The following is a 15,321-nucleotide window of genomic DNA, read 5'->3' as shown; positions in this document are numbered from 1 at the left end:
AAAACAAAACACATAGAATGTCCTCCTTTGTTCTTTTGTCTTTCACCATAATGCTATTGTTGCTTACCTTTTGCTCATTTTGAGGAATTATTTTAACCATAGTTTCCAGCGATTCCTACAGGGGCATAACATCACCTCCGGATTACCCTGGAAATTATGTTGTTTTGCTGATGATGGTTATCTCCCATGTCCCCACCCCATAGTCTTCCCCCATCTCCCACAACCTACCCAGAAAGAGAAAGATCAATGTTGTATAAAGTGACTGAGTACAATTTAAGTTTGTGTAGCTCTTAAACAGGCATAACAACTGCTGCAGAAGAAGAAGAAGAAGAAGAAGAAGAAGAAGAAGAAGAAGAAGAAGAAGAAGAAGAAGAAGAAGAAGAAGAAGAAGACATTCGATTTATATTCCGCCCTCCACTCAAGAGTCTCAGAGCGGCTCACAATCTCCTTTATCTCCCTCCCCCACAAGACACCCTGTGAGGTGGGTGGGGCTGAGAGAACTCTCACAGTAGCTGCCCTTTCAAGGACAACCTCTGCCAGAGCTATGGCTGACCCAAGGCCATGCCAGCAGGTGCAAGTGGAGGAGTGGGGAATCAAACCCGGTTCTCCCAGATAAGAGTCCACATACTTAACCACTATACCAAACTGGCTTTTGCCACTACTTAACCTAAGAACACCACAATAGCACTTCTAATCTGCGTTTTCCTCCCAGCACTGCTCCCATACTTCCCTCACCATGTGATAAATGAAGCAAATATTCTAGGGAGTTCCTACATGCAAGATCTCTGTGACCCTGTTTCAATAATCTGCAGAGACTTGCCGGCTTGTCTATGAATCTGAATGTTCCCCTATTTTCCCCCCCACATCAAATCAATTCCAAGCTGGCAATGTCTTTCCTTGGCATAAGCTACCTTGAACATCATGTTGTTTTTGCAGCAATATCTACACCTGTAAATCTGGCGCATCTGGGCACAAAGGGCTTTAGAGGACCTTTGTGTTCCCTGAAATCTGCTGTTTGTGAAAATATGTGATGTGGGAAACTTGTGCTGGAAATATCAGCTAGCTGCACCTGCTCTTTGGAACTGTATTGTACATGAATTATATGTTTCTAAGACTGATGGAAATTAATTTCACTTTTATGGAAGGTATTTACATAAGAACAGGCTTAATGAGATACAAACAGCTGCCAGTTGCTGCCTTCATAAACAAATCAACACCTAATGACTAAGTTGCAGTATAATTGGGTAAATGTAATTAACAGTAACTCAGAAGGTAGCAAATATAATTTAATCAGCCTCTGATTCTTAGATTCTCCTAATAGGTTGAACGGAAGTAGCCATTTTGTGTTAAATCTTGTATTTAAAAAGGTTATGCAAAAGGAATCATTCTTGCTTTGCTTGAAATATATGAGATTTGTTGTGCTGGAAAAGTGGGGAAATTCGAGTTAAGTTTTTGAAGCTGCAACAACATAGCAATAGTTCCTTTTGTGATTCACTTCACTTAACAGGAAATGAGAGAGATGAAAGGGGATTATCATGGAAACAAGTGTTTCTACAATGCAATACATGAAATAGGTCTACATGAAAACACGAATTTACAGTAGTTTATGTGCTTCATTTAGTAAGTGTTACTAAATGAAGCACATAAACTACTGTAAATTCGTGTTTTAAAAAACTTATATTGCCACACCATCTTGGTTTCTTAGCTGCTGGTGGTCAGGCGGAAATGAGGCCACAGGCGAAATCAGGAAGAAACAGCTGTTTATTTAACATGTACATGGACCCCAGACCAGACTCATGTCTAAACAAATCTGAGAGCCACGATTTCAGGAAGGTCTACAGTTTTATAGTCACAGACAATCATTTCCAGGAAACAATCGCACAATTACAGGAAAGGACCACCTCATATCCCATACATCAGTACAAGCGTCATATTTCTAAAGGAACAAGGAGGAGATAGGGAGGGTCTTTCCATACATGGCATTGATGTTGCTTAACACTCTTGCAGCAATATCCTTCATCAAAAACACATTTGCACCTTTGACCTGCTCCCAAGACATTTTCCAAGGTACATTGCTCAATGCTTATTCCAGCCAGGGGGGGTGGGGTTGGGTGGGCTCCCTCTGGGTATCCTACCCCCCCAGGGAAAGTGTATGCGCAATACATAGCCTCTCCTCTCCCGGTGTAGTGAACGCCGCGTGGTCACTGTCTGGCTATGCCTGGCAGATGGTCACTGCAATGGCCTCTCCTGCATTACTGCATCCGTAGCAACACCTTCTCGATGGTCCCCCCCGTTTTTCACAGAGTTTGCTACGTCATGGTGTGACTGAATTGTCCGGCGGTATAACCGGATGGGCAGGCTGGGCCCACCAACCTCGCCAGCCTACGAGAAGGAAAACTCTAACATCAAACCCGGGCAGATAGAGCTTGTTAATGTAACACCAACCACCTGGAGGACTCGCTGCCGGCGTCCCGGCTTACTGGGCCATGGCAGATGACCCCCAGGTGAAAGGGGGGAGCCAGTACCGCGCACACTGGGCTTCACCTAAAAAATTCCTCTGCGCAGGCCTGAAGGGCATATCCACATACACAACCCATAACGCATCAAGTCCTGCAGCGATGGGTAAGGGGCGAAACGGCAGGTGGAAGGTGCCACTGGAAGCCACAGTCCCGATCCTGCATGTAGGCGGTTCAGGGTATTGGTCGCCTGATGCTAACCCGGAGACTAAAGCATTTTAAAGAAAACGGAGGTCTTGGCCTTCCGGATTTTGAAATTTACTACATGGCTTGTGCAACAGTATGGTTGCAGGAATGGATTATGCTAGAAGACACTCGTTTGCTAACAATCGAGGGTGTCGATTTACAAGCAGGCTGGCATAATAATTTATGGTATGTCCAAAAGCCACAAACGTATTTCCAAAGACATTTAGTGCGAAAAGGATTATTAAAAGTATGGTATAAGTTAAGAAAGAAAATTTATGACAAGACTCCAAGGTGGCTATCCCCGGTGGAGGCCATAATGCATCCACAATTATGGTCTCCGGAGAAAACACTAAGATATACCGAAATTTTAGACGAAAAAGATAGTATGAGAAAAAAGCAGGATATGGAGGTTAGTGGGTTTACAATAGACTGGTGGACGATGATTCAAATCGCGGCCAAGTTTAATTTGGATAAACACAAGGGATTCACAAAATCAAATTTCGATTTTGACACAATAATAACAGTCAGAACTGGCAAAATGATCAAGAAAGTATATAACTATTTCCTACGCATAAAACTTGAGGACGAGACGGTTAAGCACGTCATGATACAATGGGCCAAAAATTTTGAGTATAGCATCTCGCTTGAACAATGGGAAATTTTATGGAAAAACAATTTCAAGATTATAAAGCCAGTCAATCTACGGGAAAATTTTATAAAGCTTTTTTATAGATGGCATATCACTCTGATCTTACTTAATAAAATTAACAAAGCAATTTCTCCTATTTGCTGGAAATGTGAACAAACAGCAGGAACATATTTTCATTTATGGTGGTCTTGTAATATATCGAAAAAATATTGGAAAGAAATTCATAAAATTTTAACCGAGATATTGATGGTCAATTTTCCGCTCAAACCAGAATTTATGTTACTCTCACTAGTCAAAGATGTGGTACCAAGAGAGGATGAATTAATTACAATATATATAATTACGGCTGCCAGAATTTTATTTGCCCAGTACTGGAAATTGAAACATATACCAGATAGAGAAGAAATAACCCAAAAAATCTTAAATATAATCGAAATGGGCATATTAGCAAATATAATTAAGGGAAATACAAAAGAAAAAGCAACAGGAAGATGGAAAAAGGTTTATTTATGGTTAGAAAATAATTAAAAGGCAATAATAACATTGGTAATTTTCATGTTATAGTTTCTGTTTTGTCTCGATTCGGAAAACAACAGCTGATATTGGTTGTACCACTGCTTCACCCCTTTTCGAACTTTTCAGATGGTAGAGGTAAGATACCTCGTAGGTAGTTCGTCTAGTCCAGAATTTGTATGTATAAATTTATCTGTTACTTGTTTATGTAATAGATCTGTACGGTAAAGTGGGATTAATAAAAATAAGTATTCATGGGGAAAAAAAATTCCTCTGCGCAGGCCTGAAGGGCATATCCACATACACAACCCATAACGCATCAAGTCCTGCAGCGATGGGCAAGGGGCGAAACGGCAGGTGGAAGGTGCCACTGGAAGCCACAGTCCCGATCCTGCATGTAGGCGGTTCAGGGTATTGGTCGCCTGATGCTAACCCGGAGACGAAAGCATTTTTCGGCAGCACCCTGAACGACCAAGCAGCCTTATCTAGGGACAGCACTGCTTGCTCCACACGGAGAGGGGCCTAGAAAAGGTGGCCTAAACAAAGCTCGTCTCCTCCACCCCAGTTGGCTAGCCACGGTCAACGGGCATCCTTACTTGCGGTCAAAAAATAACAACAAAGAAAAGGCATGCACCTGCCTCACAAAGTGTGCAAAGACTAAAGCTTGCGTGTTGGAACATCAGAACCATGCTTGACACAGTAGACAGTGGTCGCCCTGAACGACGCTCTGCTCTAGTTGCCCACGAACTTCTCAGGTTGAATATCGATATAGCAGCTCTCAGTGAGGTCCGTTTCCCTGAGGAAGGTAGTCCAAGAACACGGTGCTGGCTATACCCTCTACTGGTCAGGTAAGTCAAAGGCTGAGAGCCGCCTTTCTGGCGTTGGCTTCATGGTCAGAAACTCCATTGCCTCCAAACTTGAAAACCTGCCAACAGGTCAGTCAGATCGCATCATGTCCATGCGCCTCTCACTTCAAAGCAAGCAGCATGCAACACTCTTCAGTGTGTATGCCCCAACCCTTCAAGCAGATCCTGCAGACCATATTGAACCGGTGGTCGGAGTATTTTCAGGTTCTCTTCAGTGCCAACCGCGTAGTTCAAGATTCAGCAATCCACCTCACCCCACTTCAACCAGTGAAAACAGAATTGGATGAGATCCCCACTCTAGAAGAGACTGTTAAAGCCATCAAGCAACTGAAAAGTGGCAAGGCAGCAGGAGTTGATGGAATTCCACCAGAGATCTGGAAGCATGGGGGCACAGTACTACATAGCTCACTTCACAAAGTACTTGTCACCTGCTGGGAACAAGGCAAACTACCACAGGACTTTCGCGATGCAATCATCATCACCCTATACAAGAACAAAGGGGAAAAGTCAGACTGCTCCAACTACCGGGGGATAACCCTGCTCTCCATCGCAGGCAAAATCCTTGCCAGAATACTCCTGAACAGACTGGTGCCCACCATTGCAGAAGAACTCCTCCCAGAGAGCCAGTGCGGCTTCAGAGCTAACAGGAGCACCACCGACATGGTATTTGTTCTCAGGCAGCTCCAAGAGAAATGCAGGGAACAGAACAAGGGTCTATATGTGACTTTTGTCGACCTTACCAAAGCTTTCGATACCGTTAGCAGGAAAGGCCTGTGGCAAATCTTGGAACGTTTAGGATGTCCCCCAAGGTTCCTCAGCATGATCATCCAGCTACACAAAGACCAGCAAGGCCAAGTCAGACACTGCAACGACCTCTCGGAGCCCTTCCCAATAGGCACAGGTGTAAAGCAAGGCTGCGTTCTCGCGCCAACTCTCTTTACGATCTTCTTTAGCATGATGCTTCAAAGAGCCGCAGTAGATCTAGATGATGACGATGGTGTCTACATCCGCTATCGCACTGATGGCAGCCTGTTCAACCTGAGGCGACTAAAGGCCCACTCCAAGACAATGGAAAAACTCATCCGAGAGCTACTGTTTGCTGATGATGCTGCACTCGTCTCCCACTCGGTATCAGCTCTGCAGCATATGACGTCCTGCTTTGCAGAGGCTGCCAAGCTATTCAGCCTAGAAGTTAGTCTGAAGAAGACAGAAGTTCTCCACCAGCCTGCACCCCAGGAAGATTATCACCCTCCCTGCATCACTGTGGGTGAATCAGTTCTGAAGACAGTCCAGCAGTTCAGCTACCTGGGGTGCATCATCTCCTCAGATGCTAAGATCGACAAGGAGATTGACAACAGGCTGGCGAAGGCTAACCGTGCATTTGGCCGACTGCACAAAAGAGTGTGGAGCAACAAGCATCTGAAAAAAGGCACAAAGATCAATGTTTACAAAGCGGTTGTGATGACAACCCTCATCTATGGCTCCGAATCGTGGGTTTTATACCGTCATCACCTGCGACTCCTTGAGCGCTTTCATCAGCGCTGCCTTCGCACCATCTTCAACATCCACTGGAGTGACTTTGTGACCAACACTGAAGTCCTCAAGCGGGCGGAGGTTACCAGCATCGAGGCACTGCTGTTGAAGACGCAGCTGCGCTGGGCAGGGCATATTTCTAGGATGGAAAACCACCGCCTTCCCAAGATTGCCCTGTATGGCGAACTCTCCACCGGCCATCGAAATAGAGGGGCACCAAAGAAGAGGTACAAGGACTCCTTGAAGAAATCCCTTGGCACCTGTCGCATCAACCATCACCAGTGGTCTGACCTAGCCTCAGATCGCAAAGCATGGAGGCACACCATCCACCAGGCTGTCTCTTCTTTTGAGAACGCACGCATAGCTGGTCTTGAGGACAAAAGGAGATTGAGGAAGAATCGCACTGCTACAGCACCAACCCTAAATCAGACTTTTCCCTGCAGCCACTGTGGCCGGACCTGCCTGTTCCGCATTGGTCTTGTCAGCCACCAGTGAGCCTGCAGCAGATGTGGACTACTGCACCCTTCTTAAATCTTCGTTCGCGAAGCCAAGCCGAGAGAGAGAGAGAGAGAGAGAGATATTCCAGCCAGTTTCTAGTTCCTTTTTTCGGCAGTTGTGGCAGAGCCAGTGGGTGAGGGATTAACTTCCTCTTTTGCTGCCTTATGCTGCCGAACACACTGCTAACTTCTCTCTCCTTACTTTCACAATCTAGGTGGATTATTTCACAGAGACATCTAGCAAGCACTTTCAAAATCCCTTTGACCTTTTGTTTTCTTGCCCTTGTGCCTAATTAATGGCTTTCAATTTACCTTATTTAATATCTTTTTATTTCAACCCTGTTCCAGTCCACACGAAAACACGAATTACAGTAGTTTATGTGCTTCATTTAGTAAGTGTTACTAAGTGAAACACATAAACTACTGTAATTCGTGTTTTTAAAAACTTATATTGCCACACCATCTTGGTTTCTGAAGTCACAAAATGCACAGGCAACAAATTTTTATCACTAAGAATGCTGACACTAAGTCTTTCATTTTCAGTCTCAGGTTGTTATAAAGCCATCATTTACTATTGTAAATATGGTAATCTTCATATGATATTATCACACAGAGGTATAACACTAGTGAGAAAGGTTGACTTTGGAGAAAGAGAGGGATTATTTTTTGTAAATTCTGGGAACTGGTGCTAAAATTACCCTGCTGGAACAACTGAAAATGGCATCATTTTTTTTCATCCACATAAGACCCAAATTTGTTTTGTTACTCGAAACTTCACAATATGCTTTATCATGGTCCTCACCAGTATTCCCTCTAAGCTGTTAGTGTGAGCTAGCTCACAGATTTTTAGCCTCCAGCTCACCCCTTTTTGTCTTAGCTCAGGAAGGATGACCCCAGAGCACAATAATTTATGCAGCAGCTCACAACTTTAATGCCAGTAGCTCGCAATTTTGCTACCAATAGCTCACACAGTAGAATTTTTGCTCACAAGATTCTGCAGCTTAGAGGGAACATTGGTCCTCACTGTATCATGTTAACACCTTTTTCATAGTCAACAACAGAGTCTTGGAGGCCAAAATCTCACACAGTACTTACAAAAGCTAAAGTTGCATATTCTGTTGATTTTGCAATGTGTTTTGTGCTTTTGAAAAGTGGCTTGTTTCACATTTTTTAAAAAAAATGTGAATAAAAAGATGAATTTAGGTCAGAAACAGAACAATAGAACAATTTAAAGTAATTCCCTCACCACTACAACCCACCCACCCCCCGATTTTAGAAAATTTTAGACTTTTAAAAAGACAGATCCAAGAGTGTTGGAGGAAAAATCCCCCAAAATGTATTTAAATATATGGGAATTATAGAATTGGAAAACAGATGAAAGCAATTTCACATATTTTTCAGATTGACATCACTCATAAGAACAGATATGCGATGGATATCAAAAATTTTAATGACAAAAGTTGGGAAAGCAGGGATTTTGCCAAAAAATGCCCCATCACCTGCTCTAAGTCCTCACAGCCGGAACCTCTGAGACAGAGTTCCATGCCATGCGCCCTTAGTTGTGAGAAGGGCTTTTTTTGTAGCAGGAACTCCTTTGCATATTAGGTCACGCACCCCTGATATAGCCAATCCTCCAAGAACTTACAAGGCTCTTATTACAGGGCCTACTGTAAACTCTTGGAGGATTGGATATATCAAGGATGTGTGGCATAATATGCAAGGAGTTCCTGCTACAAAAAAAGCCCTGGTTGTGAGAGGTCTTGGCAAAAGATTTTTATTACTAAGTGGCTGGTGAAATCTTTAAAAATTGTGGAGGGGAGCACGCTAATGATATCCAAGGCGCAATGGCTGGGTGCAATGGCGATTGCACGTAGAGGAAGACCCAGGGACATCTTGGTGCAATTTACTTTCCCAAAAATGAGGGATTTTGTCTTAAAAGAGGCAAGGTTACATAGTGCCTTGTCCTATAATGGCAAAAAAATTTTGGCCCTTCTGGATCTCCCTCTGGACATCTTGGAGAAATGGCGGGAAATGAAGCCTTTTGTAACGAAGCTACACGCAGCTAATGTGTGTTTTCGCTGGAGTCCTGCGTCAGACATTTTGGTGTTAAGAAACGGTGTACTGCACAAAGCTTCAGATATTGAATTGGGCAGGGGCTTGCTGAACTCTCTCTCTTTGAATATGTCTCCTGCCGAAGAGGAAGAATTGCTGAAAGCCAACCCCCCCAGTGGAAGACCCCCCTACTTAAGAAGACGTCTATGTGTCGTTTATCAGATCGTGGTTCCTAATAATGTACTTTTGAGTTTTTTGCTGAGACATCAGTTAACGGACTTGTTTGAAACATTTTGGCGGTCCTTTTTGATGGTTTTGCATTCACTCTTTGCTTATGTTCCAATATACTCTAATAGGGTTAAAGAACGTTCTATATACATTAGGTGATCTTGGATGAAATGTATGTATGTGGTGCATCGTACTTGTCTTATACTTGATCAGGAGTGAATGTTTTTGTGCCGATCTGAGTGTGGGTTAGCTGACTGAAGCGATAGGATAAGTGCATACATTATTGCAGGCTTTATAGTTTTAGGTGCTTGCTTTATTTGTTTTATAGGCATGCATGTGACTAGGTGAGGAGTTTGGAAGACAGGGATATGGCAGATTTACTTGTGTAGGTGTATAACTGTGTATGGTTGAAGGTGGTTGCTGGGGGAGAATAGAATAGTTTTTTTAGGGGTTTTAACTTTTTCGCAAATTACTTGAGGAAATGGGTCTTCTAATCTATTTACTTATTTATTTGCTCTTAATGAATTGTTATTTATTCTTTAAAATTAAATATATGTATGGGTGTATATGTGGTTATGTATATTTGTAGGTGTGTGGATGTATATAAGTATGTATGTATATTGGTTTGTATGTCTGGGATTGTCTTTTTATGTATTGTACAGCTGGGTATGTAGGACGGTGTGTGTTTGGGTATGTATATGCATATTTGTATGTATATATATGTGAGAGAGTATGAGTAAGTATATATTTGTATAGGTGTGTGAGGGTGCTTGTATGTGTCTGTAGGTGTATGTGTATATAGGTGTGTATGGGTGGGGCTGTGAACATATATATGTTTGTAGCTCCAGTTACTGTGCAATTAATTAATGATGGAATTAAATGATCTTTAGACAGGGTTTAATGCCCCAATGGTTACAATCAAATTTTTATATGGTTAAAAGTGATTTTTTATTAGCAGTTGTAGCCTATCGTTGTAGAGGTAGTAAGTTAATTATCATTACTGGGAGAGTTCTTATATAAAGTGTTTTTATTATTCTATTAGATTAATAGCTATTTTTGGAAGTTTTATATGCCTTTATCTCACTAAGTGTGTTAACATGAAATAATGGAGTATTTGGAACTGTTGGTTTTTGGATTTGATAAAATTGTGTTATACTACTTTTATACTGTTAAACTCCCTATTGTTGGACTGTGAGAAGTCTGGTTGGATATGGGAGTCTGATTATATATCATTTTTTTTGTGGGGGGGGGGGATGATCGGAGTGTCAACCTTCTTTCTATTTAAAGTTCATACACTGTAGTTTTCCCCATGGGAGTAGGTTGGTTTGGTTTCGCTATAAGGGAGTACTGATTGTATTTCTCCCTTGCCCTCTTAGTGTGAGGAGGTTGATGAAGCCAGTTCCCTAGTTTGGGGTGTTTTTCTGGTTTTTTTCCGTTTTGTTTTTTGGCCTTGTCTGCCAGCACAAGTTTGCAATGCTGGTGTATGCAGGGTGTGTTGAATGTTTCCTATGATTTTATTGTTATTTTTTTGGTGTATTAGCCTTTCAACTCTTGGTTACGAAATGTCTCACAATCTTAAATTTGCCTCATGGAATTGTAGGGGTTTTCAAAACCCCACTAAACGTCAACGGATTGCCAACTATTTGGAGAAGGGTAAACTTAACATTGTCTGCCTACAAGAAACGCATGTGAAAGCCTTAGCACAAAATGTCTTTAGATCTCGCTGGTTCTCTCAATCTTTCCAGGCCCGGGTTCATCCAAAGCATGGAGTGTAGCAATCCTGATATCTAAACATACTCCTTTCATTTGTCAGCAAACAAAAAAAAGACCATAAGGGTAGGTTTTTATTTGTCAAAGGTGAATTGGATGGGGTGAGTACAACTATTGCCTCAATCTATGCTCCTAATAGTGGACAATTAGATTTTCTTAGAGACACATTACAAGAATTGCAAGCCTTCCAGCAGGATAACGTACTTGTTGGAGGAGACTTAAATTTTGTTGTGGATCCCAAATTGAACAAATCAAATTCTCCCTTAACTTCATCAGGGAAACCACCCCCTCTGACTAAACTGAGCAAAATTCTTCAGTCCTTCAATCTAATTGATTATCAAAGATTTCAGGTTTTCACGGCTGGCATCATCATTAGGGTTTGTAGAATCTTTCGGGCTCAAGTGCCGTGTTCTACTGGAGAAAGTTTTTCATCCAGACATTTTGTTCTCAGCTGCGGAGAACATCCTCAGTGACGTTGCAGCCGGAGCAGGCGCTCTGACCTTCTTGGCTGCTGTGCATTGAGGGAGGCCAGGGATGCTAGAGAGCTGCTATTTCTAGGCTGGAGGGGGTGTGGTGAAAGGGCAATTGGTTTGTGGATGTGCCCATTGTTTGGTGGGACTTCCTGGAAGGGTAGTGATAAGGAAACTGGCTGTGGAATGTGACCATTGTTCTGTGTTAATTGCTGGGAGGGTTGGAAGGGGTGTGAAGATAAGGAAGATGGTTGTTGACTGTGCTGATTGTTCTGTGGAATTTGCTGGTTGTTCTGTGACCTTCTGCAATTTATAGTCTGTAGGGTGTTCTGCAGAGCTGGATACCAAGATTGGTGGATGGAAATGCCTTCTTCCTTTCTGTTAAAGTTGTGCTGGTGTTTGTAAATCTCAATAGCTTCTCTGTTCAGGCAGATATGATAATGTGAGACCATAGAAAGGACTTCTGTTCTTTCAAAGTGGATGACGTGGTCTCCTTCTTGAAGTGCATGTTCAGCTACAGCTGATTTTTCTGGCTCAAACAAGTGACAGTGTCTCTTGTGTTCGGTGAGGCGGGTGTTGATACTGCGTTGGGTAGTGCCAATGTAGACTGCACCACAGGAGCAGGGTATTTTGTAGACTCCAGGGGTTGAAAGTGGATCAGACCTGAGGACTGGAAGGTAGCAAATGTCACCCCCATCTTTAAAAAAGGTTCCAGAGGAGACCCGGGAAATTACAGGCCAGTCAGTCTGACTTCAATACCGGGAAAGTTGGTAGAAACCATTATCAAGGACAGAATGAGTAGGCACATTGATGAACACGGGTTATTGAGGAAGACTCAGCATGGGTTCTGCAAGGGAAGATCTTGCCTCACTAACCTGTTACATTTCTTTGAGGGGGTGAACAAACATGTGGACAAAGGCGACCCGATAGATGTTGTTTACCTTGACTTCCAGAAAGCTTTTGATAAAGTTCCTCATCAAAGGCTCCTTAGAAAGCTTGAGAGTAAAAGGACAGGTCCTCTTGTGGATCAAAAACTGGCTGAGTAATAGGAAGCAGAGAGTGAGTATAAATGGGCAGTCTTCGCAGTGGAGGACGGTAAGCAGTGGGGTGCCGCAGGGCTCGGTACTGGGTCCCATGCTCTTTAACTTGTTCATAAATGATTTAGAGTTGGGAGTGAGCAGTGAAGTGGCCAAGTTTGCGGATGACACTAAATTGTTCAGGGTGGTGAGAACCAGAGAGGATTGTGAGGAACTCCAAAGGGATCTGTTGAGGCTGGGTGAGTGGGCGTCAACGTGGCAGATGCGGTTCAATGTGGCCCAGTGCAAAGTAATGCACATTGGGGCCAAGAATCCCAGCTACAAATACAAGTTGATGGGGTGTGAACTGGCAGAGACAGACCAAGAGAGAGATCTTGGGGTCGTGGTGGATAACTCACTGAAAATGTCAAGACAGTGTGCGTTTGCAATAAAAAAGGCCAACGCCATGCTGGGAATTATTAGGAAGGGAATTGAAAACAAATCAGCCAGTATCATAATGCCCCTGTATAAATCGATGGTGCGGTCTCATTTGGAGTACTGTGTGCAGTTCTGGTCGCTGCACCTCAAAAAGGATATTATAGCATTGGAGAAAGTCCAGAGAAGGGCAACTAGAATGATTAAAGGGCTGGAGCACTTTCCCTATGAAGAAAGGTTGAAACGCTTGGGACTCTTTAGCTTGGAGAAACGTCGACTGCAGGGTGACATGATAGAGGTTTACAAGATAATGCATGGGATGGAGAAAGTAGAGAAAGAAGTACTTTTCTCCCTTTCTCACAATACAAGAACTCGTGGGCATTCGATGAAATTGCTGAGCAGACAGGTTAAAACGGATAAAAGGAAGTACTTCTTCACCCAAAGGGTGATTAACACGTGGAATTCACTGCCACAGGAGGTGGTGGCGGCCACAAGTATAGCCACCTTCAAGAAGGGTTTAGATAAAAATATGGAGCACAGGTCCATCAGTGGCTATTAGCCACAGTGTATGTGTGTATATAAAATTTTTTGCCACTGTGTGACACAGAGTGTTGGACTTGATGGGCCGTTGGCCTGATCCAACATGGCTTCTCTTATGTTCTTATGTCTCATATCTTTGGCAGAGCATAGCATGTGGCGGATCTGTTGTGTGGGCTTGAAGACTGTGTCAACATTGTGGCGTTTGAGAATTTTGCCAATGCGGTCGGTGACAGATTTTATGTAGGGCAGGAAGGCTGTACTTACATTTGTGTGTGGCTTGAGATTTGGTGTGGATGGTCTCCTGGGATGGAGGGCTCTTCTGATTTCTTGTTGAGAGTATCCATTGGCCTGCAGTGACTGGTTGAGGTGGTGTAGCTCCTGCTGGAGTTGGCTTGGTTCACAGATGCGTGATGCTCGGTGGATGAGGGTTTTTACAACTGTACGTTTTTGGTGAGGATGATGATTGGAATTCTTATTTAGATAGCGGTCAGTGTATGTGGGTTTCCTGAATACAGTGTGGCCGAGTTTTCCGTCCTCTTTCCTCGTGCTGAGGACGTCAAGAAAGGCAAGTTGACAATTGTTTTCTTTCTCCACGGTGAACTGGATACGAGGATGGACTGAATTCAGATGAAGGAGAAAGTTATTCAAAGCAGCCTCTCCATGACTCCAGATGGAAAAGACATCATCCACATACCTGAGCCAGCAACGTGGTTTTAGGAGGGCAGATCTTAATTCTGTATCTTCAAAGGTTTCCATGTAAAAGTTAGCAATGACAGGGCTAAGGGGGCTTCCCATGGCAACTCCATCGATCTGTTCATAAAAGTTATTGTTCCATTGGAAGTAGGTAGTGGTGAGCACGTGGTGGAATAGGGCAGTGATGTCATCAGGAAAGATGTGTTGTAGTTGAACAAGGGTTTCTTTGACGGGAACCATGGTGAACAACGAGACGACATCGAAGTTTACTAAAAGATCGCTGGGTTGGAGTTTTAGGGGTTTGATTTTTTCCAAAAAATGTGATGAGTCCCTGATGTAAGAGGTAGTGTTGCCCACAAGGGGTTGAAGAAGGCCGGTCAAGTGTTTGGCTATGGCGTAGGTAGGTGAGCCGATGGCATTGACTGTCGGCCGAAGAGGAACATTGGGTTTGTGGATCTTAGAGAGGCCATACAGTCTGGGGGGCAGAGCTTCAGACTTTCTGAGCAGGCGTTGATCCTCAATCGGTATTGAAGAGCCTTTGATGAACAGATTTGTTTTCCGAAGTATTCTTGTGGTGGGGTCGCAGCGAAGTCTTCTGTATGTATCTGGCTTGAGAAGGTCCTGAATTTTGTTATGGTAGTCTTCTGTATTGAGAATAACTGTGGCGTTCCCCTTATCCGCTGCAAGAACCGCTGCAAGGCCTTCTAAATAATAATTGTAGGCTTACATTGTGCACTGTTGATGTAATTTTTATGATGTTTGTGCTAGAGGTCGTTTGCAATATAATGTTTTAATTTTTGCTGCTGATTTTAACAAATTGTTGTATTTTATGAATTTCTTTTTGGAAAACAACTCAAACAATTATTGAAAAGGCAATATAGAAATAGTTCAAGTAAAGTAATTATGGCACAGCACAAATGTTTATTGTCTTTTAAGGTCTAGCGCCACACGATTCCGTTGGAGTCAGTGCTATTACACAGTGCAAGATGAGTGGGCTTTAGACAACATCTACATTGGACAACAGTGCCCAAGTATGTGTAATGGGCATGGCTGGTGTAACCATGGCATTTGCAGGTACTTCATGTTTTTTGTTATACAGATTGGGTTGCTATTCTGAACCTTGCAGTTACTTGTTTTCAAAAGGCAGCTAACCCAAAATTTAAAGAAATTATCTTGATGTCTAGGTTATTCTGGTCTTCCTTCTCCTATTCACAAAGGCTTGGTGCACTGGCTCAGCTAGTAGCAGGAGACCCCATAGTGGCAATTAATAGTAACAAGTAAATTAAAGGGCCAATGCTGGTGTTAATGAGTTCCACAGAAAAAGTGCAGGATGAAAATATATCAAGCCAATAATGGT

The 15,321-nt window shown here is 43.0% G+C and overlaps 1 protein-coding gene across 1 annotated transcript in view; it reads left to right on the top strand.

The window, feature by feature from the left end:
* RELN (reelin) overlaps positions 1-15,321 on the top strand; it is a 659,346-nt gene that overhangs the window by 373,268 nt on the left and 270,757 nt on the right. The window contains exon 24 of the mRNA XM_060246073.1: positions 14,901-15,038. Coding sequence (XP_060102056.1) covers positions 14,901-15,038 — 138 coding nt within the window. The remainder of the gene's footprint in view (positions 1-14,900; positions 15,039-15,321) is intronic.

Source organism: Heteronotia binoei, chromosome 8 (assembly GCF_032191835.1).
Source record: "Heteronotia binoei isolate CCM8104 ecotype False Entrance Well chromosome 8, APGP_CSIRO_Hbin_v1, whole genome shotgun sequence".
NCBI classification, from domain to species: Eukaryota; Metazoa; Chordata; class Lepidosauria; order Squamata; family Gekkonidae; genus Heteronotia; species Heteronotia binoei.
The sequence above is the reverse complement of the archived record's forward strand: the minus strand, read 5'-3'. Positions and strand labels throughout refer to the sequence as shown.